This window comes from Cervus canadensis, chromosome 1 (genome assembly GCF_019320065.1).
Source record: "Cervus canadensis isolate Bull #8, Minnesota chromosome 1, ASM1932006v1, whole genome shotgun sequence".
Taxonomy (NCBI): Eukaryota; Metazoa; Chordata; class Mammalia; order Artiodactyla; family Cervidae; genus Cervus; species Cervus canadensis.
Window position 1 is genome coordinate 109,837,289 of NC_057386.1, and position 21,508 is coordinate 109,858,796.

General features: G+C 45.2%; 1 protein-coding gene across 1 annotated transcript in view; it reads right to left on the reverse strand.

Moving 5' to 3' along the window:
• Positions 1–113: 113 nt before the first annotated feature.
• Positions 114–21,508, reverse strand: part of SLC5A1 (solute carrier family 5 member 1) — a 50,707-nt gene continuing 29,312 nt past the window's right edge. The window contains exons 8-17 of the mRNA XM_043435634.1: positions 17,128–17,233; positions 16,005–16,085; positions 14,595–14,815; positions 14,219–14,354; positions 12,887–12,994; positions 10,336–10,486; positions 7,415–7,583; positions 6,121–6,336; positions 4,303–4,408; positions 114–2,445 (exon numbers count right to left, since the gene is read on the reverse strand). Coding sequence (XP_043291569.1) covers positions 2,222–2,445; positions 4,303–4,408; positions 6,121–6,336; positions 7,415–7,583; positions 10,336–10,486; positions 12,887–12,994; positions 14,219–14,354; positions 14,595–14,815; positions 16,005–16,085; positions 17,128–17,233 — 1,518 coding nt within the window. The 3' untranslated portion in view covers positions 114–2,221. The remainder of the gene's footprint in view (positions 2,446–4,302; positions 4,409–6,120; positions 6,337–7,414; positions 7,584–10,335; positions 10,487–12,886; positions 12,995–14,218; positions 14,355–14,594; positions 14,816–16,004; positions 16,086–17,127; positions 17,234–21,508) is intronic.

The window sequence follows — 21,508 nt, forward strand, 5'->3', positions numbered from 1 at the left end:
ACTAACTTTCCTGGCTTCTGCTTCCTAATCCATATCTCATGCCAACTAATTCTCACCACAGACATGGTCAGTATTTGTCTAGAATGGCTAGAAAACAAGAAATCAAGACATCATGGCTTTTCAGTGTTTTTATTTTTTTTTTACCAAAGTAATAAATTTTAATGAAAAGGACTAAATGCAGTTTAATATAACATCTGTTGGCATTCTTCATGTATGTAAGAAAGATGCCATCCTCTTTTCACTCATCCACTTTTCAAAGTGACCTTGTCACACCTAGAGGAGGTAGGTATATGCTATAAGCACCAAGGTCCTCATTTTTTCAAAAAGAAAAATACACAGTTGAGAAAAAAATAATTTACCACAATATACACAGTGAATCATTGGCAAGGTCAGAAACAGAATCTAGGACATCTAGATACTGAATGCCTGCTCAGTCCACCAGCTTTCAGTCATCATTCTTTATCTTCTCTGAGCTCAAAAATATCACAAACTCCCCACAAAGCTGAGTACTCTGAGTAATACTAGCTATGTGAAATTTTCCACTCTTCCCTCTTCTCTGCATGGCTTAAGGGAAATATGAGGGCACATCAAATATTTTCATTTCCTTTCATAAGAACAAGCCATTCTTTACCTGTTGAACCATTTTTAAACCCCAGGAACTACTACCTCAGATCCCACCTATTTGCTAAGCTAGTCTCAAATCAGTCAATACAAACCACATGACTTCCACAGAATTATATTACAAAATGATTAGATTTCACAGGTGGAACTAAAAGGATTAATCAAATTTAAATTTAATTTTTAAAATTTCTCCTTAGGAAAGAGGTACAACAGAAAATAAAAATGTTGGACAAAATACTACCTGGAACAGAGACCACCCACTCTAACCTTGTTCAATGGATGATCACCAATCAAGACACATAAGGGAAAAGAGCTGTGGCCACCTGAACTCATAGGGAGGAGGATCTTGGGCTAAAAGTATCAGTGTTTTAGGAGAGTGCGGCTGCTCTGAGATGACAAGTGCCGCCAGAGGCATGTTTGCTCTTTATGTGACACAGAGTCAATTACTAAGCCCCCACAGAATCAGTTACATCAGCGCCATGAGGCAGTGGAGCCTCTGGAAAATGCACCCCGATTCATTATAGTCACCAGAGAGTGTACTCTGTGCAGCCATGAGGTTAACCAAAAAGAAAAGTGAAGTCGCTCAGTCACGTGCAACTCTTTGTAACCCCATGGACTGTAGCCTGCCAGGCTCCTCTGTCCATGGGATTCTCCAGGCAAGAATACTGGAGTGGGTTGCCATTTCCTTCTCCAGGGGATCTTCCCAACCCAGGGATCAAACCCAGGTCTCCTGCACTGCAGGCAGACTCTTTGTCATCTAAGCCACCAGAAAAGCCCAAAAAGAAAACAAGCATTTATTAACAAATACACATGTCATCCATTCAGTCCACAAACATTACTGAGTGGCTAAGATAGTCCAGGCACAGGAAATGCCAAATAAATGAAATCTCAAACACAAGGAACTGACAATGAACATTTTCAAGAAAGCCAGAAAACCCCCTTGACTCAAGATTATCTGCTTTCCCCTCTGGCCCAAGGCTGGTGCCTGGATCCCTTGTATTGGCACTGGTACTGCCATGTCCAGGCCTCTCCTTCAAAGAGCAAACACCCAGGACACAGACCCCATCAAGCTTCCATCCTCAGGTTCAATGTGTTCATCAATTTATCAGATTGATTTTTCTTGTGCCAGGAAAACTTGACAAGGATTTCATGAGGTAGGGTGATGCTTTCTTTCAAAAAAAAATGAGGGGGGAGGTTAGATAGAGAAAGTGGTAGTAGTCAGGGGACCACAACTCTTTAAGCAATATTTAAGGATCACAAACAATGTTAACATGCTGAATCTACCTGAGAAAAACTTGCATCAGACATCACGGGGCTTCTGTATCTTAGTCTGCCTTTTCCTAGACACTGGACTGAGGGGAATTTCCTTCTGCGGCTCTGATATGTACAGATGACTGTACCACACTGGCCTCAAATATATAAGTTAACAGCAAATCAGTGATTTTTCTCCAGCTAGCCTGTAATTACAAATGTACACACTTATCAACAGGGCAGAGTTTACAACTGGCTGGTGTCCCTTTAACACCACTGAATGGGACCAAAGAGAGACAGAGTGAAGACTCCAGCCTCCACAAGCACAGCCTGCAGCAGAAAGCAGGACTCAGGCAAAGTAGGCGTGGCAGAAGACAGCCACGGCCAACAGAATGATGCCATTGATGTTCACTACCATCCGCCACAAACGGTTCTCCGAGGTGTCTGTCATCTTCAGCTTCATGGCTGCCTCCTCTTCCTTCGTCATTTTGGGGCCTTTCTGCTGGTCCAGGCCACAGAACAGGTCATAGGCCCGCCTGAAGCATCCTTTTTTCTCCTCAGAAGCTTCTGTGTCTGGGGAAAGGAATAAAAGGACTGTTGGATACAGAAGCAGGAGGCACTAGAAAAGACTTCCAGAGAAGATATCAGGCCATGATACATCTGCCACTTTGCACACAGCTCCCAATTTTCTTGTTTGCAGGAATAAAAATGGTACAAATTAATGTTTGGATAAATGTAATTAATTATAAGATGATGTTAATAGTTGGAGTCTATATAATATACTGTGGTGGTATATTTTACCTCTGTTGGGCCCAAAGGAAATACATTTTGATTTAGGACACTCAGAATCAAACAAGAAATAATGGCTTATGAGGGAGAAATGTTAACCATTGACTGGGGGACTGTGACATGTGAAGAATGTGGAAAACCCACCTCTCAACCAGAGAAACCCATATCTGTTTGCTACATCGCTGAAAGCAATGAGTTTGGCATGACTCAAGAATGTATTGACTGCACCTGGAAACCCAAGGCTTCACAACAGATCCAGCCATGTGGCAAGGATTGGTCTTTTCAGTCCCTGGTCCAGGGCAGCAAGTGAGCAGCAAGCGAGCAACAAGTGAGCAGCAAGTGAGCAACAAGTAAGCAGCAAGTGAGCAAGTGAGCATCAAGTGAGCTTAAGATCTGATACTGCTGAGTCAAACCATTCAACTGACCTTGACACTAAAAGTGGATGCCCACCAAGGGAACTAATTCTGTGCTCTGAACCCAGGTGTGGCATTAAAGGTGAGCAGACCTGGATTAGAATCCTAGGTTTGTGACTCACTAAATATGAAATCAAGCCCACTGTGTTTTCAGCACCATGGTCAGAGACCACTGCCCTCCCCTCTCCAGCCCAGGACCAGTAAATCACACATGACCTTGTGCTCCCACACCTCTGCACACCACACATCACCACGACCAACCTCCATGTGTGCACCCCTCCCATGTAGGGAGAAAAAGCTCCAACACAGAAATTGAGGAAGACACTGCTCCATGATCAGGATAAATCTCTAAGCATTGACTAAGCATTATCTTAGAGCTCTGAAGAATTGATGCTTTCGAATGGTGGTGCCAGAGAAGACTCTTGAGAGTCCCTTGGACAGCAAGGAGATCAAATCAGTCAACCCTAAACAAAATCAACCCTGAATGTTCATTGGAAGGACTGGTGCTGAAGCTGAAACTCCAATACTTTGGCCACTTGATATGAAGAGCTGATTTATTGGAAAGACCCTGATGCTGGGGAAGATTGAAGGCAAAAAGAGAAGAGGGTGGCAGATGATGAAATTATTGGATGGCATCACCAACTCAATGGACATGAGTCTGAGCAAACTCCAGGGGAGAGTGAGGGCAGGGAAGCCTTGTGGGCTGCAGTCCACAGGGTCACAAAGAGTCAGAAACCCCTTAGTGACTGAACAACAAATAACAACAAGCATTATCTTAGTGGACTTGCAGGGAAATCTGATATTTTAAACATTATATGTTAAGCCAGCAAGACACAATACCCTAAGAGCCTCCATCTCATCCCCCTGATATCACTAAAACTGACCATAGCTTTGGTTCCAACTGCTTTCAGTTTATAGGCTAGTGTCTTCCCTGTCCCTAGCCAAGCCCCAAACCAAGTAAGGGTGGTGAATATTTCACCTGTGCTTACTCACTGAGCACTGTAAACCAAGAAGGGAGGAGCTGGGACGATTCTGCATCCTCCTCCTCCCCTTGACAAGGCCTTGAGTGAACTGCCCAAAGCCCATTTATCCATCTCACCCCATACTCCACTCCTCACTCTCCTCCAGAAGAGAGATCTGAGCTTTGAAGGCACTTGGTGAAGGCTTCAGTAAGGTGGTCTTGTGGTTGGAGGAGTAACTTGGGAATAGGCTCTGAGCCACAAATCACCTATTTCTAAGGCATCCTCCCGGGCATCTTGAATGTCCTCGTCTTCTGCATCCAGGTCAATACGCTCCTCTTTGCTGTTACGCAGGCTCCAGCACAAGCGGTAGAGCTGTGGAGAAAGCAGGACAGGTTAGCAGGAAGATCCAAGTAGTGTCCTGGGCCAAAAAGTTGGGAGAACAAAGAGATGTGTGTCGAGAAGGGAAAAGGAATGTGGCTCTCAACTCCATCAACAACACAGATAACAGTTCCCATCCACAGCACTATCTCTGAATATGTTGGGAATGTGGATATAAATCATACACACACATGCACATACCATCCTCTAAGATATGGGCATATTCAGAGGCTAAGAGACTGTCATGAGCATAGAAATGTTTTGAATGAATGATCTCTTGTTACATATGGTAAATGAATTTGTTCCTTTTAGCTCTCATGCTAGGAAACAAGGCCAGGCACCCATTTATCCAGACAGCAGTGTAAGTAAGATCAGATTTTTGTACCATATTAATTGTAGACTCATGAGCCAGTTAGAATAGGAAGAGCTGGAGGTGTACTTTCTATGGACATGAAACCAGAAACTACTTTATTTCAAGAAGCATGGAACTAAATGAGTTTGGGGCTACAGTACTTTGAAAAACTGAGGCATCAAGAAGCAATTAATACAACATAAAGAGAGTCTGTGACAGAGTTGGCCAATAACCATGATGGCAGTTCTACTGCTATAAAAGCAATCTTTGTTTGACATTAAGATTGGTCACAGTTTTGAAAATTTGGTGGTGAGGTTAAAGGTCTGTTAGGGATTCCTATTTTTCTGTATGCATGAGAAAGGGACCAACAAAAGCCTTTCTCTTTCTCTTCAGACAAAAGTGATCTTGGGTTAACTCTCTAGCTCTGTTCCCTGGAAACCTGAAAAGGGAAGAATGCTAGCCGTGCTGGGTTACCAGACTACACTGCTTATGGTAAAAAGTGACCCACAATTGGTAATCTTCACCTGCACTGGGAGGGCTGTGAACATTCCCTAAACCAAGGGCAACATCTAGAGCTAAAGAAGAGTACCTGTCATCTTTGAAGTATTGAATCAATTAGACTTTGATACCATTTGAAATTTCTTAAATTCCATGGGCAACTGTTTGGAGGCTTCATTGGGGAAAAAAAATAATAAAGGGTATATCATGCTTCAGATTTCCCTCAGTGTGGTGACTTTTACAACTAGGTATGTTCCTTGCTGGAACCTTTGGAAGCTATGACCTAAAGACTATTACAAGAAATATGCATTCCTATCTGGGACATAAGCGTCCAAGCTGGGGTAACCCTGTGTCTGCCCATGTGATCTCATTGCCTTGTTCCTGAGTCATCACCCAGGCAGCAGGATCCAGAGAAGCAGTCCCTTGTACGGAAATGTGACCTGCTGAAGACACTCTTGACACTGTTCTGCTGGCAAACCATGTTTCCTGTCCTGTCCTTCTGTGCATGCTCAGTTGCTAAGTCGTCCAACTCACTGCAACACCATGGACTGTAGCCCATCCAACTCCTCTGTCCATAAAATTTCCCAGGCAAGAATACTCGAGTGGGTTGCTATTTCCTCCTCTGGGGCATCTTCCTGACACAGGGATCGAACCCAGGTCTCCTGCATTGCAGCTGGATTCTTTACCACTGAGCCATCTGGGAAGCCCATGTGTCCTTTTACATGACACCAAAGACAAGGACAGCCTATTTTAGTCATGAGAGTAAGAGACCTCTAACTGAGCCAAAGCAATCAAGTTGAGTGCTGCAGCATGAACATGAAACCAGCGCAAGACAGTCTTCTACACGGATACTCACATGCACATCTGCAATGGGCTTGGTGAAGAGGGAGACGGCCAGGATGACGATGATAGTGATGACAAAGAGGATGATGGCAAAATACAAGTAGTGGACACCACAGATAATCGTGGGACAGTTGCTGGGCTCCATGCAGCTCCCGGTTCCATAGGCAAACTCGGTGATCATACGGGACACCCCGATCAAAAATCCTATGATCAATCCCCAAAAGGCTCCCTGTGAAAGAAAAGCCTGGTTAATGAACACTGTATTTGGGAAACAGCTGTGCATTCACTGGGGGACAGAGACAAGAGAATAACAGTGAGAGAAATACGAGCTCCAGGCCATCTGAAACAGGAACACTGGAGTTGAGAACATGACTAGGAACATTACGTCAGGCCTTCGATGGCTCCATTTGCCACCTTTTAGTAACTCGACTTGGTATTTGCATGTGCTTAGTTGCCCAGTCATGTCCAACCAACTCTTTTGCAACCCCATGGACCTGCCAGGCTCCTCTGTCCATGGGATTTTCCAGGCAAGGGTACTGGATTGGGTTGCCATTTCCTCCTCCAGGGGATCTTCCCAACGGAGGGATTGGACCCGTGTCTCCTACATCTTCTGCACTGGCAGGTGTATTCTTTACCACTGAGCTACCTGGGAAGCCCTTGGTTAGAATAGCACCCAAGTTCTCAGTGCCAAAAAAGAACCCCTTTAACTTTAAAAATACTTTGAATTTCTCTACCTGCAGCTGCTATTACCATCAGACTCCAGATTTAGGTACATTCAGTTATAACACAATTACTTGTGAGCTAATCTGTATTCCTTGAAGACATGGGAAAGAAGCTGGGTCTCTTAGAGGAAGAGGAGAAAGGAACTTTTCCACCAGCCCCTTTTATAGATCCAAAGTACCCTCACCCTTATCCCTATCTGGCTGGAGTATCACTTTTTGGTCCTTCACTGGGCCCTGAGAAGTGCTGGCTGGAAAACCTAGCCCCCTGAAGAACCCAGGAGGTAGGCTGTGCTAGCACTTCCTATGGAGCTGTTCGCCCAGAGGCTACAAGCTTCCCAGAGAGTGCCACACAGTCAGAATCACCCAGAGTAGATGGAAAACACACATCATTACTTGGGAATTAATTTAGAACCTGCAGCAAGGAGGAGAGTCCCAAGGTCCCTGGAGGATTTTCCATATAAATCCTCACCAGCACCTTCATTCCTGCTCAAGATATCTGGAAGTAGAATTCTTCCCAGAGAATATACAAATCCAGATGAGAATTTCTGTGCCCAAATGACTTTTCTAAACATTCATGATACCTACCGGCTCATTGACTCTCTTGCAGAAAATAGCAAGCAGGAAGACTGCTGCGATGGGTGGTCCCAAGTAACTGGTGATGGACTGGATGTAGTCGAAGAGCTGTCCGCCTTGAGCTGACTGCACGATGGGCACCCAGGCGATGCTGACGCCGATCAGCACCAGCATGAACAACCTGAAATTAAGCCCCACAACAGGGTGTCAACAAACGGCTCCACTGCAATAGTTATAGATAGATAGACAGAGAAACTACCTGCAATACAGGAGACTCGGGTTCAATCCCTAGATCAGTAAGATCCCCTGGAGAAGGAAATGGCAACACTCTCCAGTACTCTTGCCTGGGAAATCCCATGTACAGAGGAGCCTGGAGGGCTACATTCCACAGGGTCACAAAGAGTCAGACATGACTGAGCGACTGAACAACAGCAACAGTAGAGATAGATAGATAGAAAGGTTTATGTGACCAGAGCAGGGAAAAATAATTAGCAAATTTGTTGAGACTCTTCTTCTGTATTCTGCTCCTTCAGAAATTTCCCTTGTGGCTCAGACAGTAAAGAATCCACCTGCACTGTGGGAAACGTGGGTTCAATCCCTGGGTTGGGAAGATCCCCTGAAGGAGGGCATGGCAACTCACTCCAGTATTCTTGCCTGGAAAATCCCCAAGGACAGAGGAGCCTGGTGGGTTACAGTCCATGGGGTCACAAAGAGTCGGACATGACTGAGCGACTAAGCACATAGCACTGCTCCTTCAGGAAAATCTTCTTGGCCTATAAGTAAAATGCACTTGATTTTTGATAGTAAAGTAGACCTACTAACCACCAGGAAAGAATCCAATTTGAGAGGCAGTGGTGTTTAGGAACAAAGGTGAGGACTTTGGAGTCAGTCTCCTTTTTTTTTTTTTTTTTTTTTGGCCATGCCTCATAACTTATGGGATCTCAGTTTCCCAACCAGGGATTGAACTTGCACCCTTGGCAGTGAGAACACGGAATCTTAACCACAGGACCACCTGGGAATTCTCTGAAAGTTAAAGTGAAGTTGATCAGTTGTCTCCGACTCTTTGCAATCCTATGAACTGTAGCCCACCAGGCTCCTCCATCCATGGGATTTTCCAGGCAAGAATACTAAAGTGGGTTGCCATTTTCTTCTCCAGGGGATCTTCCCAACCCAGGGATTGAACTCAGGTCTCCCACACTGCAGGAAGACTCTTGCTATCTGAGCCACCAGGGATCCCTAGCTCTCCTCCTTTTGAGTTTCACTTCAAGTCCTGAAAAGATGGGATGCATGCTCAGTTATATATGACTCTTCACAACCCCATAGACTGTAGCCTGCCAGGTTCCTTTGCCCTTGAGGTTTTCCAGGGAAGAATACTAGAGTGGGTTGCCATTTCTTCCTCCAGTGGATCTTCCTGACCTAGGGATCAGACCTGGGTGTCCTGGAATTTCTGCATTGGTAGAGAGATTCTTTACCACTGAATCACCTGGGGGAAATGGGAGGGTTCCTTTTAACCTCTTGATTTAATTAGAAAGAAGGCGGTGGTTCTCTTATCTCTTGAATTTAAGGCAGAAGAGTCTTAAGCTACCCTTCACAAAGTAGTGTTCTTGCTCACATATTTCTCCCTCTAAAGTGCCCCTCCCATTGCCTCCCATTTACTCAGATCCTATCCACCATTTAGACACAGTTTGAGGTCTCCCTCCCCCAGGAGTCTTGCTCAGCTACTGACTAGTACACTCATCTCTCTCTTCTCTGAGCCTGTGATTGCTCTTAACAGGCAGCACAGCAGAGTGTAGAATTGTTTCTTGTAACTGTAAGCTTATTGAAGACAGGGACAAACCCCAGAGCAGCAGTTATTGGATGCACAAAAAGTGTGAGCCCCAACACAATCTCAGGGCCAAGAGATCCAGCCCTGAGCAAAGCAACAAAATGATTTTCTTTCCATGTTGCATCTTGAGTGGTATACATAACAGACAATGCCAGTAAACATCTTTCAGAGGAAAACCCTGTCAGGGAACCATGCTGCTTCCTGTGAAGCAGAGGGCAGACTCTGGCCCAGTCTGACCACCCCTGGGTGCCAGGTGTCTCATCGCCTGCGAGTCACCTGTCATGTTCCTTTCCTTCCTTTGCCCTAGTCTTGCTCATGAGATTTAGGAGGTGGCAGCACTCCCTGGGAAGCTTTCCCTAGACAGACATCCCAGGGATTTTTTCACCTGCCCTGAGGAGGTTGGCCTGCCTTCACCCCCACAGAGAGACACAGAAGAGCTTCTGCTGGTCCTCTACCCAGAGCCTCTGCTCCATGGATAGTCAAGATAATGGGCACACCTGGCGCACAGATCCATACTTACTGTGTCAAGTATCCTGTTGTGTCCATTAGCCCACTTGACAATAACAAGTGCACACAGTCAGGTGTTTTAGACTTTACAAAGCACATTCACAAGCATAGTATCACCTGACCCTCACAATGGTCCTGTAAAATGCCACAGCAAAGGGTCAAGGCATTGGAGGCACCTGGGCCTAAAAGACACCCAGAGAGGAGAGTTGCAATGTGCAGGCCTGAGGAAGACAGTGTGGGATGGTATACAGGGCCTAGACAAGGACTCAGTTGGCCGTGGGTTCCAGTCCTGGCTCTGCTGCTGTCCAAACTTCCTTATTTAGGTATGACAAGCCTCATTTTGTTCACTGATAAACTGAGGTTAGATTAATGATCCCTGATGTTGTTTCATGCTCCAGATTAAATGATCTCTGACGTTTCATGTTCCAAAGGGACACTGTTTTAATGATCTTGGATTTAAAGTTAAATGCCACTGAGAGCAATATAACTTCCACGGTGGTTACTCTCATTCTACCCAGCATCTGCCAATCTTCCCCATCTTGAGAGAACCTCTCTGGTTATTCAAGTTTTCATGGAGCTTGACAGGGGGAGCTGTACTTACCTTCCTGCGATCATGAGCTCTTTCTCAGACGCTTTCTTCCGGATCTTGGTGTAGATGTCCATGGTGAAGAGGGTGCTGGCGCTGTTGAAGATGGAGGTCAGGGAGCTCATGAGAGAGGCCAGCATGACCGACAGCATCAGGCCTCGCAGTCCTGGAAGAAAAGGAGGCTCTGAGTGGTACATGCAGCATTTCAGCTCTTTTGTGCTTGAAAATTTGTGACAACTCAAGGTTTTTTGCCTTCTGACACCATGCCATATTATTTGATTTATCTCTCCAGAGAGATTAGACATTTAAGGAATGGACTGTGTCTTTAAATTATATTGGAAGTCCACAGCAGTCAACAAAGAGCTAGGGACAAAGTGTACATGCAATAAATGCTTTCCAGTTGGATTGCTGGCGGTAGTGGTGGTGATGGTTGTGTGTGTGTGTGTGTGTGTGTGTGCGCGCGCGCATGTGTTTCCATCTGAGCCTTTATAAGGCCTCTCATCTAAAAGATTAATGATAATGGAGAAATATTTACACTAGGATTCAAAAGATGAGGTTTCAAGAAAGTGAAAAGACAGCCATAGAATGGGAGAAAATATTTTCATATATCTAATAGAGTTTTGGGAAACTATTCTATCATCCTCTAGGTACTGTATCTGTAAATAATTTTATAGTTTTGTTTCAATCTACAGACTAACAAGAAGAAAATTAAAAGTTGCCTATTCTGATCATTTTGTCATTTGTTGGGAGGGTTTTTTAATGGTTCCTCTTGAGAGTCTGTCATGTAGACTACAGACTATTGGAGCTACGAAGATCATCCAACTCTCTCATTTTTCAGCAATAGAATAAAATGTTCATTTCAAGGAATTAGTCTGTAGGGCTTCAAGTCTTAGTTCTGCCCTTTGCTCAGAGTGATTTACCAGTTAATTGCTAAGCGGGGATATAGCTCTCTCCTTTCTGTATCACCTCTTATCAAGCTCACATTCATTTATTCACTCAACAAATATTTGTTGAACATAATTTTACAGCAGTCCAGGAAACAGACAATGGCATATCAGAGTAGCATGATGGAGACAACAAGAGGAGGTAGATGAATATATGGAGGTAATATTGACAGACTTTGGTGAGGGATTGGTGGGGTAATATTTACCAGCTAAGTGAAGAAGGCTGAATCCGCAAATGAGACTTAAAAGGAATAGCTGGAAAGGATGAGGAGAAAACAGGAAAGGATAGTATTATAGAATCCAAGAGGAGGGAATAACTCAAGAAAGAGGAGTGGTCAATAATGCTGAATGCTACTGAGGAACATATGGAAAATATCTATTTGATTTAGCATGGGGAGGTCACTGGGGAATCTGGTGTTTACAGAGGCCAGATTCCAGCCAAAGAGACTGGCAATGGTTTGTGCAGACACAATATTTTGTCTTGCGTGCCAGGCAGCTTTCTATCATGCATAATCCACTCTGGTATAGTGTTCAGAGCTACCTCACTCAGGATCTGCAGGTCCAAGGAAACAGCATAAACACCCCAACAGAGGCAAGAATACCAGCCAGAACTCTAAAAGAGCCATGATTCTTGCTAACTGCAACCTTAATTAATAAGCAGCCCAGTTCAGTGGAATTGTTAACTATTACTCCCATTTTTATCGAAGTTGAATACAAATGATTTGCTCAAGGTCATATATCAAGTCTGTGGTTTAAAAAAAAAAAACAAAAAAACAAATTCCTCAGTTCTCACCTTCAGCAGAGTTAACCATGCCAGACACTGAGTTACTGCATGACCTTAGAAAATCACTTTCTCTGTGTAGGCCTCAATTTTCCCAACTGTAAAATGAATAGGTTTTACTAGATGATCTTCATGTTTCCTTTCAGTAAAAAAAAAATGTTGTTTACTCTAAATTTTCCTGATGAATACCTTTGAATTTTTGGTCTCCTGGGACCCCTAACCTAAAGAGATTTCTATGCCTTAAAGCCAGAATTAGATTTTTAGTCAACATGAAGATGAAGAGTAAACACATAGGTCTACCCCAAAACTAACTATTCTGGACTGTAAGTCTTCACTCTCCTGGATTCCATATTCTCTATAATGAGACGCACCCTTGTATCTGATCTACCTACTGCCTTGAACTTCCTCATTCCAGAGCTAAAATCGCTCTTTGCCCTTCTCTCCATGTTTTTCCTTGGAAAAAACCTAGGAGTCAGTTTATTCTCCAGGTAGAATTCCATTTAGTTCAACCCTCATGTTAATGTCTGTTGGAGAGCATCAAAAGACCTTAGAGCATGAAAAAGTTGTGTTTTTTCCCTAACACGTTTTCAGATGATATCCTTCCCATGCCTGACTGATGGATGAGTGCCAGGACTCACAGAGCCCAACCAAGCCAGAGGTCTCCTTCCCACTGAAGCAAAAACAAGTTCAAATACTGAGGACCCCGGAGTGAGACTTTCTCTCCTAGACCCCCAGGCTCAGAAACAGCTTTGCTCCAGAAGGCCCACAGATAGCTATGTAGATAGAGCCCAAGTCCAACCAGCCTCCCAAGAGAGACCCTGCCAGCCAGGACAGCTCTCACCATTGGGCATGAGCTCCACCACCAAGGTCGGGTAGGCGATGTTGGTACAGCCAACCTTGGTGCCGCAATATTTCTCACACTCTGAGGGGACGGTGCAGGCAACTTTCTCTGAGGAGAGATAAAGAGTCATGTCAGCAAGCAGACATCAGAAATGTTTCCAAGATACACCTTGTTAAGCAGGCATGCGTGCTAGGTGCTCAGTCATGTCTGAGTCTTTGGGACCTCATGGACTGTAGACCACCAGGTTCCTCTGTCCATGGGATTTTCCAGGCAAGAAAATCAGTGGGTAGCCATTTCCTTATGCAGGGGATCTTCCCAACCCAGGGATCTAATGTGCATCTCCTGTGTCCGCTGATTGGGCAGGTGAATTCTTTACCACTCGAGCCACCTAGGACAACACTTCAAACAAGACATTCCTGCCCACAGCCCTGAAGTGGTTTCACAAAGAATGCAGCACCCAAGAAGCCCTTCTATGCCATCCCCCTGCCCTGCTGGTCCTGACCATCCCAAGCTCTGCCTGGGGAGGAAAGACAGCTTCTAGGCAGAGGAGGGAAAAGCGAAGAATGCTTAGGGAGGAAAGCAGAGGGAAGAGTCCCCAGACTTTAGCTAGCTACAGATGTGAGAATCAGACCATAAAGAAAACTGAGCACCTTCGAACTGTGGTGCTGGAGAAGAGCCTTGACAGTCCCTTGGACTGGAAGGAGATCAAACCAGTGAATCCTAAAGGAAATCAACCCTGAATGTTCATTGGAAGGACTGATGCTGAAGCTGAAGCTCCAGTACTTTGGTCACTTGATGTGAAGAGTCAACTCATTGAAAAGACCCTGATGCTGAGTAAGATTGAAGGCAAAAGGAGAAGGGGGCAAAAAAGGATGAGATGGTTGGATGGCATCACCAACTCAATGGACCTGAGTTTGAACAGACTCTGGGAGATGATGAAGGACAGGGAAGCCTGGCATGTTGCAGTCCATGGGGTCGCAAAGAGTCATACAGGACTTAGCAACTGAACAGCAACACACTACCATAACCTGGGGGTGTGGGGGGACACAGAGCAAAAGATGAGTAAATGTTAGCTAGAAGAAGCCCTAGCTAGAGGCATGTCATGACTTCAGAGACTCTGCAAAAGGGGAAACCATAATTGTCTACGTAAAGAACCAGGGAACACAATTACGCAAGTTCTGTGACCTCAAGTCACTCAGTGTCTGGGGCAGGGGGGACAATAATGCTTCGTAATCATGGCAAGAAAAGAAGAGGGCAGAAAAAAGGAAGAGGGAGCCATGGGGGTTTTCAAAGTGGGAAAGAGAGGTTGGCGAGTCCAGCAGAAGGTGTCACCTGTGAACAGGATGCGGCTGATCATTCCTGGCATCACCATGAGGAACATGGGCAGCAGCTTCATGTACCCACACATGATGCAGCCGGCCTTCACGTGCGACATGTTTTTGGCAGAGAGGCAGCGCTGCACAATGACCTGCCAGGGAAAGCCCAGTGAGGGGGGGTGTAAGCAAGAGACCCTGCAATATGTTCTGACCACCCCAGCTCCCACCACCACTCTGGGTCGTCAGCCTGGCACTCCCATATCACCAAGACTCAGCAGCCCTCAGACCACAGGAGCCTGCCCTGCCTTCCCCACAAGCTGCACGAAAGGCAGGAAGCTCTGCAGCACCCTGGGGAAGACCCTCTCTCCTCCCAGGTCCAACAGCATGGGTACCTGGTCTGTGCACCAGTACCACAGGGAGATGATGGTCAGCCCAAAGATGAGCCCAGGCCAGGGCAGGTCTCCCTTGAGAGGATCTCGGAAGATGTGGAAGGAGTCAGCCCTCGGGATGTAGCACTCTTCCTTTATGGTGGTGTTTCCATAAGAGGTCACAGTTGGAATGGCATTCATGTATTTTGTCACAAAGGCACCATACCCTCCCACTTTGTGGAAAGCTGGAAAACATTGGTGACAAAGTCAACTTCCTGAAACTCTCAGCTCTTCACAGCAGTTTCTTCTGTGGATGCCTGAGAAGCCCACAGCCAGAACTTGCACTGTGCAATCTCGGGCAAGTCATCGTCCCATTCTGGGCCTCAGCTTTCTCATCCATAGAATGCCCAGCCCCATCGGGGGCTACTGTGTGGGTCCAAAGCAATAACCTGTGAAAGTACTCCAACCATGAGCTTCTTTACAAAGGGCAAGTATTTGAATTATTAAAAGATAGACGTTGGTTTTGAACCAGATTCAGAGATTCTGCTTTCCCCCTCACCACCTGCTATCCTCAGTGGCCTTTGGGATCCTGGATGCAGACTAGGACCCCCCCATCCCAGCAGTGTGGTGGGATGGAAGAGGATGGGTGAGGAAGTCGGGGGCTCTGCCGCACCTTGGCTGTGGGAATAAGGTATTCTAGGCCCTGCCCTGTGGAATAAGGCATTCCTTTCTCCTCCCCCAGTCTCCTGAGGACACCAAGGAAAACCAAACGGAAGCTCTTGGAAAACACAGCATAGAGAGACAATAAGAGGCTTCACAGAACACCCAGAAAGCATGGGCCCCCTTAAAAATAAAATGGTTTTTTATATCCTCCCACAACAAATACCTCTATTTGCAGGGTTTTCGGTCTTGTCCTTAGGATTTCAAGACAAATAAAATTTCAAAACGGGGGACTGGGACTACAGAGTTGCTGATTTTTTTTTTTTTTTTTTTTTTGTCAAATAGGGAAGTAAATAAGAAAATGATCAATTCACAAAAGAAAGGACATTTAACTTTAAAAGGTAGATGACACAATCCAAGATTTAAGATGTGACATTTAAATATATTTAGTCTGATAGATATTTAGCCTTATCTTTTTTTTTCTTTTTTGTTCCAGCTTCTCTGTGGAGAGAAGACCATGACATCAGAGGCCCTCCCTGGGGCTCACTAGTCCAGACTGTGTAGAGAGGGCAGCAAGGAATCCAGGTATTACCTGGGCTGGACCCAACCTGAGACCTCCAGGGCTGGGGAAGATGTCCCCCGCACACCCACAGTGATGGCCAATCCAGGCCAGTCCACTCCCCCAGGGAGGGCAGAGTATGCCCAGTTCACTGCCCAGGCCAGTGGCCTCTAACTCTGCCTCCCCACCTCCCCACCTGCCCCTGCCCCACTTACCAAACCCAGTCAGGATGAAAGACCCCAGCAGCATGATCACCGTCTGCAAGGTGTCTGTGTAAATCACAGCCGCCAGGCCCCCTAAGAGCAAAGGATGTGATGCATCTGACCTCAGGTGGGAGGGCACCCCGTCAGCCCACCTCCCTTCCCCACCCACTCCCCAACTCCCACTCTCTCCCTCTGCACGTCTTCTGCACCCCTCAGTCACCCTCCTGCCCTCCTTCCTTCCCTCTTTTGTCCTGTTACAGCCGTCTGCCACCTACATGTTCCACTTTTCACAGAAAGGCTGGGAAGGCCTTGGAAAGAAAGTTTCCCCCTATATGAGGATGGAGAGTTTGATGTGATGCTTTAAGCCAGGAGAAGCATCTGCCACAGACGGAGAAGGGAAGAGCAAAGAGCTGACACCTCACAAGATGTCTGGGGACATGAGCAAATCAGCACATTTCAAAGGGCTACTTGTGTGTCCACTCTGTTTTCTCAGGCCGTCTGAGTAACTTGTCCCCAACACTATGGGACTCCAGCTTGGCAGCAAGTTCCATCACCTACCCTGCCTGCCCCTAATCAGAGTAGAGCAACACAGCTCTGCAGAGGTGCCCCCAATGGCTACTCATGTCTCCAGCTTCTCCAGTCACATCTTGAGTCTTCCTCTAAAATCTGTGTGTCACTCCCCCCTCCCTCCCTATAGTGCCCCTCACCCCCTGTCATGTCAAACCCAAGGTCTCTGTCAAATGACTTTCAATACCCCGAACACTGTGACCCCACTTCAGCCATCAGGTCTTACCACCTACACCCTCCACCCTTAACTACTTCCCACTGAGCCCCCTCCTCCAGCAGGACGCATCCACTTGCTCACCTGCCCAGCCCTGCCACTCCCACTCCTGACTCCCTTGTTCCTACATCTCTCTGCACCTGGCCCTCCCTCTCTGCTTCTCCCGACTAGGCCAAGTTCTCACCTATTCCCACCAACACTGGATTTTTCTGGGGCACCTACAACTGTTTCCTCGAACTGTCTCCTGGGTGGATCTCTTCCTTGAGATGAGAAGCCACGTCTCCTCCCTCCTTTCACCCTTCACAAGTGCCTAACCCAAGCTGGGCTGGGGCTGAGCCATTCGAGGGAACTCACCTGTGATTGTGTAAAGGGCGGTGATTGCCAATAAGATAAAGATGGCTAGGTAGAGATCCAGGCCCAAGGCCAAGTTGATGAATATGGCCCCAGAAAAGATGTCTGCCTGAAAGGAGAGGAGAGGTGGGTTTGGGGTGAGAGAGACCAGCTGAGGCACGTGAGTCAGCTGCAGGGACAGGTAGGAGGGCTTGGAGAGGTTAGCAGAAACTGACTCCTAAGTCATGTCAATGCCTGTGATTTCTGGGGCCCCACGCTGGCCCACAACCCCTTAACCTTTGGCTGAAATTTCACAATTAGTGGTTCATATCCTTATCCCCAGTTGAAAATATGGAAGACAAACAGTGCACAATTCCATGTATATGAGGATTCTAAAATAGTCAAACTCATAAAATCTGGGGCTAGAATGACTGTTACGAGGGGCTGGGGGAAGGTGGAGTTATTAATCAACAGGCATAATCTCTCAGTTAAGTAAGAGGAATAAGCTCTAAAGATCTGCCCCACATTGCACCTGGTCAACAATATGTATTGTACACTCAGAATCTGTCAAGAGGTTGGATGGCAAGCTACGTGTTCTGACCACAATAAAAGTAAAAATAAAAAACAAAAGGAGGACTTCCCTGGTGGTACAGTGGATAAGAGTCCGCCTGCCAATGCAGGGGACACTGGTTCAGTCCCTGTCTGAGAAGATCCCACAAGCCACAGAGCAACTACTGAGCCTGAGTGCTGCAACTACTGAAGCCCATGTGCCTAGAGTCTGTGCTCTGCAATGAGAGAAGCCGCCACAATCAGAAGCCTGTGAGCTGCAACAAGGAGTGGCCCCTACTCACTGCAACTAGAGAAAGCCCAAACACAGCAATGAACATTCAGCACAACCAAAAAATAATAATTAATTAATTAAAAATAAATAAACTAACAGAAATAATAGCAAAATAAGAATATATATGAAAAAACAAAAGGATATGAATACCTGAAAGAGAATCCTGCTCTATTCCTAAATTTCCCAAAACGCTTTATTCAAGATGATAATAAATACTCCATAATTAAAAAAAAAAAAAGAATTCTGTAAAAGAGGGCTGTGAAATGCTGAATTAAACAAAGTTAAGGCAGTTTCTTTACCCACAACTTCTCTGAGCCTTCAGTACACTGTGACTCCCCAGGAGAGAAATGTAGTAAATGACCCTTAACAAACTCACTCAACTGTGGAACTCTGTTTGCCAAGGAACAACTATTAACACCTTGAGGCTCCTCACAACCCACTTTGTGGGCTGCTGTTGTGAGCTGTTATCCTTCATTTACACCTCAGTGTAAAAGGTTTATCAGATCTACTCCCAAATGCAAGTGTGAGTGCTGGAGTCTGTGAGAGGGAAAACCACCCTCACCCTGGAATGGAGAGAGATGTAAACACCACCATGATTTTATCTCCTCTGTCTAGATGGGATCCATCTGGATTCAAACACAGCCAGAGCATCACCAAGAACCTCCTGTGTGGCAGGCTTGGTGATAGATGTCTTTATCTAGATCAGAGGTGTGCAACCTCTGGGCCAGTACCTCCTGTCAGATCAATGGTGGCATTAGGTTAGAAATAAAGTGCACAATAAATGTAATGCACTTGAATCAACTTGAAACCATCCCCTGCCCCCCAGTCCATGGCAAAATTGTCTTCCATAAAACCAGTCCCTGATGCCAAAAAGGTTGGGGACTGTTGATCTAGATAATCACAAGTAAGTTTAGGGGGAAACACTCCCTCTTCACTCCTGAATTCACTAGTGCTTGATGCAGTTATTTTTCTCCCTGCCTCATTTAGCCCCATAAAGAACTTTCTACCTGGCTGGTTGGTGCAGTTAAACCAACAGAGAGCCCTGGAGTCACCCAAAATGAATGTTCATGTAGTCTCCAAAATACTACCAGAAGGACAGTATTAAGGGATGATGGTGGTGAACCTTTTGTTTTCAAATCTCTAGATGCAAAAGAACTAGGCTTTCCCTAGATGCAGTGCAAGGACTGTTTTATTGCATAAAACTGAACACATTTCAGAGCATGTAAGGGGCCACCCGGTCAGGCCCTGGGGAAGGGCACGCTTGCATCTTCTCTTGATTTTCATCATCCCCTCTACTCCTCCTCACAGCTCCTCGGGGCCTCCAGTGGCTCAGTCCCACCAACCATATCTCCTATTCCCTGCCTCTTGGTTGGCAGAGAGCTCATCTCACACCAACTAATGTCTGGCCTCTTCCCCCAAGTCGGGCCTCTTGAGGACCTAGTGCCTTAGTTCCCGGCAGATTCTCTAGTCCCAGGGGACCTACTGTCACTGTCTTCCCTGGAAGAGGAAGAGAGGACATGGGGAGAGAGATGGTGACTTAGAAAGAGACCTCTGCCCTTAGGGTTGGTGGTGAGAGGACCTGGGTTTTATCCCCAATACTGCCAGGATAGGTCTGAGTGACCTTGGATAAGACATTTCACCTCTCCCTGTCTCAGGGTTCTCATCTTTAAAGTGGGAAGCTCTGACTCCCGGGGCTTGTGATCTTCAGTGGCTGGAAGTGGGAAAGATCTGCAGCTGAGGAAAGCATTCCCCTCCTAGGTCTGAGACCTCTTCTACCTTGCCTTCTGGAGCAGCTAAGGCTGAAGAGGAAGAAAGAGCCCCCTGCTGCACAAAAGCCTCGCTAAGGGTGAAATGGCCACTCCTGCTAGACTCTGCACTCTGGGCCATGTGGAACTGTGATGAGTGTTCACAAAGTCAATCTCTCCCCTCTGAGGCCTCTGTACTGTCACTAAAGTTATTTCAGTTTGAGGGGTTCCATTCATTGGAATGCTGTTAAATGTGCACACTGTAGATTCAGTAAATTAGCTAATAAGCATAAATGAGCTATAAAAAGATTACAAGGCTGTTTCTCCTGCCTTTAAAATGCCCTTGGCTTATTTTTCAGCATAGTTAATTTGTAATGCTTTATGACAGCACACCATAGCGGATTATGATACCCTCATTAATATTTGCTTTGCCATCATTAGTCACAAATAAGTAACACAATTCCTAAGATAACATTATAAATGAAGTCTCTAGAGACTATGGGAAGTGTTGGGCTAATTGAAATCTTGCTCTTATAATATGCACTGTCTCCAGTTAACAGGACAGATAAAGAATTTCAAGAAAACCTCCCTCATGAATTGGAAAAACTCTTCCTTGAAAAATTCTTCCTCCTATGAGTCATTCTTAACTTCAAGAATGAATTCTCTCTGCCCTTGGAACCCTGAAAGTCAGCAGGTGTGACCAAGGACATGATAGCTAAGCTTACTGTTAACCCCAGGCACTCTGACATGTCTTGGGGTCTCTTAGGTGCCCACATATTTCCCCACTTCATAAGAATAGTTTTTCCTCCATATCTAGGGGATTTTACAGCTGACCAAGGACTTTTAGATACATATGTTGTTCTGATTCTCAAAACAAGGTAACAGGACAAGTAAACTGACTCCACTTTATAGATGAGAGAGAAAAACTCAATGACTTGCTCAAGGGCTAAAATCCAGGATTTCCATCTCCAAATTCAGTGATTTCCCACAACATTCAAAGGTAAATGTCTTCCTTTCTGGAATAGTTTCTGCAGAGAGCAAGGTCTTTTTTTAATCGAAAAAAAAATGTGTTTACTTCTTTTTAACATAAAATAATTATGTTGTATGATTTCAAAACAATAGCACAGAAAGTTATACATTGAAAGTTAATACAGTCTTGCTTCTATCACTAGACCCAAAGACGACCACTGTTGAGAGTCTTTCATCCACCAGAGGATTTTTAGGTGGCTGGCTGAAATCTGTATATCAACAATTATGCTCCATGGCCCCTAAAAAATAATTGTTAAGGTGGAAATATGGGGAAATGTTTACAGTTTGATACTAAGAAGGGGGAGAATGACCATAAAATGGCTTGCGTATTCTGAATGCAGCTCTCTAAAGGAAAACACACACTATAGGCCAAGTCAAACTGTGAAAATGTCTGTGTCATAATTATAGGGTTATGGGTGCTTTTCCCCTCTAGATATTCTTAAATGCCATCATTATATTTTTCTTACAGTTCCAAAGGTGAGGAAACAGAAATTTAATGACACAATATATTCCCTATGGATATATGAATAATACACATTTTACAGTAAAAATATTCTTAAAATAGACCAGAAGAATACATACCAAGTTCAAGATAATGTTTACCTTTTAAGAAGAAGGAAATGGGGTTAAAAGGTTATAGATGAGCCTTACTATTATATTTTATTTCTTTTTTTTTAATGATAAACTATTTAGATCTATAGAATCTTGGTGGTAGTACTAGCTATATTATTTTTTGTACTTTACTGTATGTTTGAAGCATTTCATTACTTTTTTATTCATAAAATTTGAG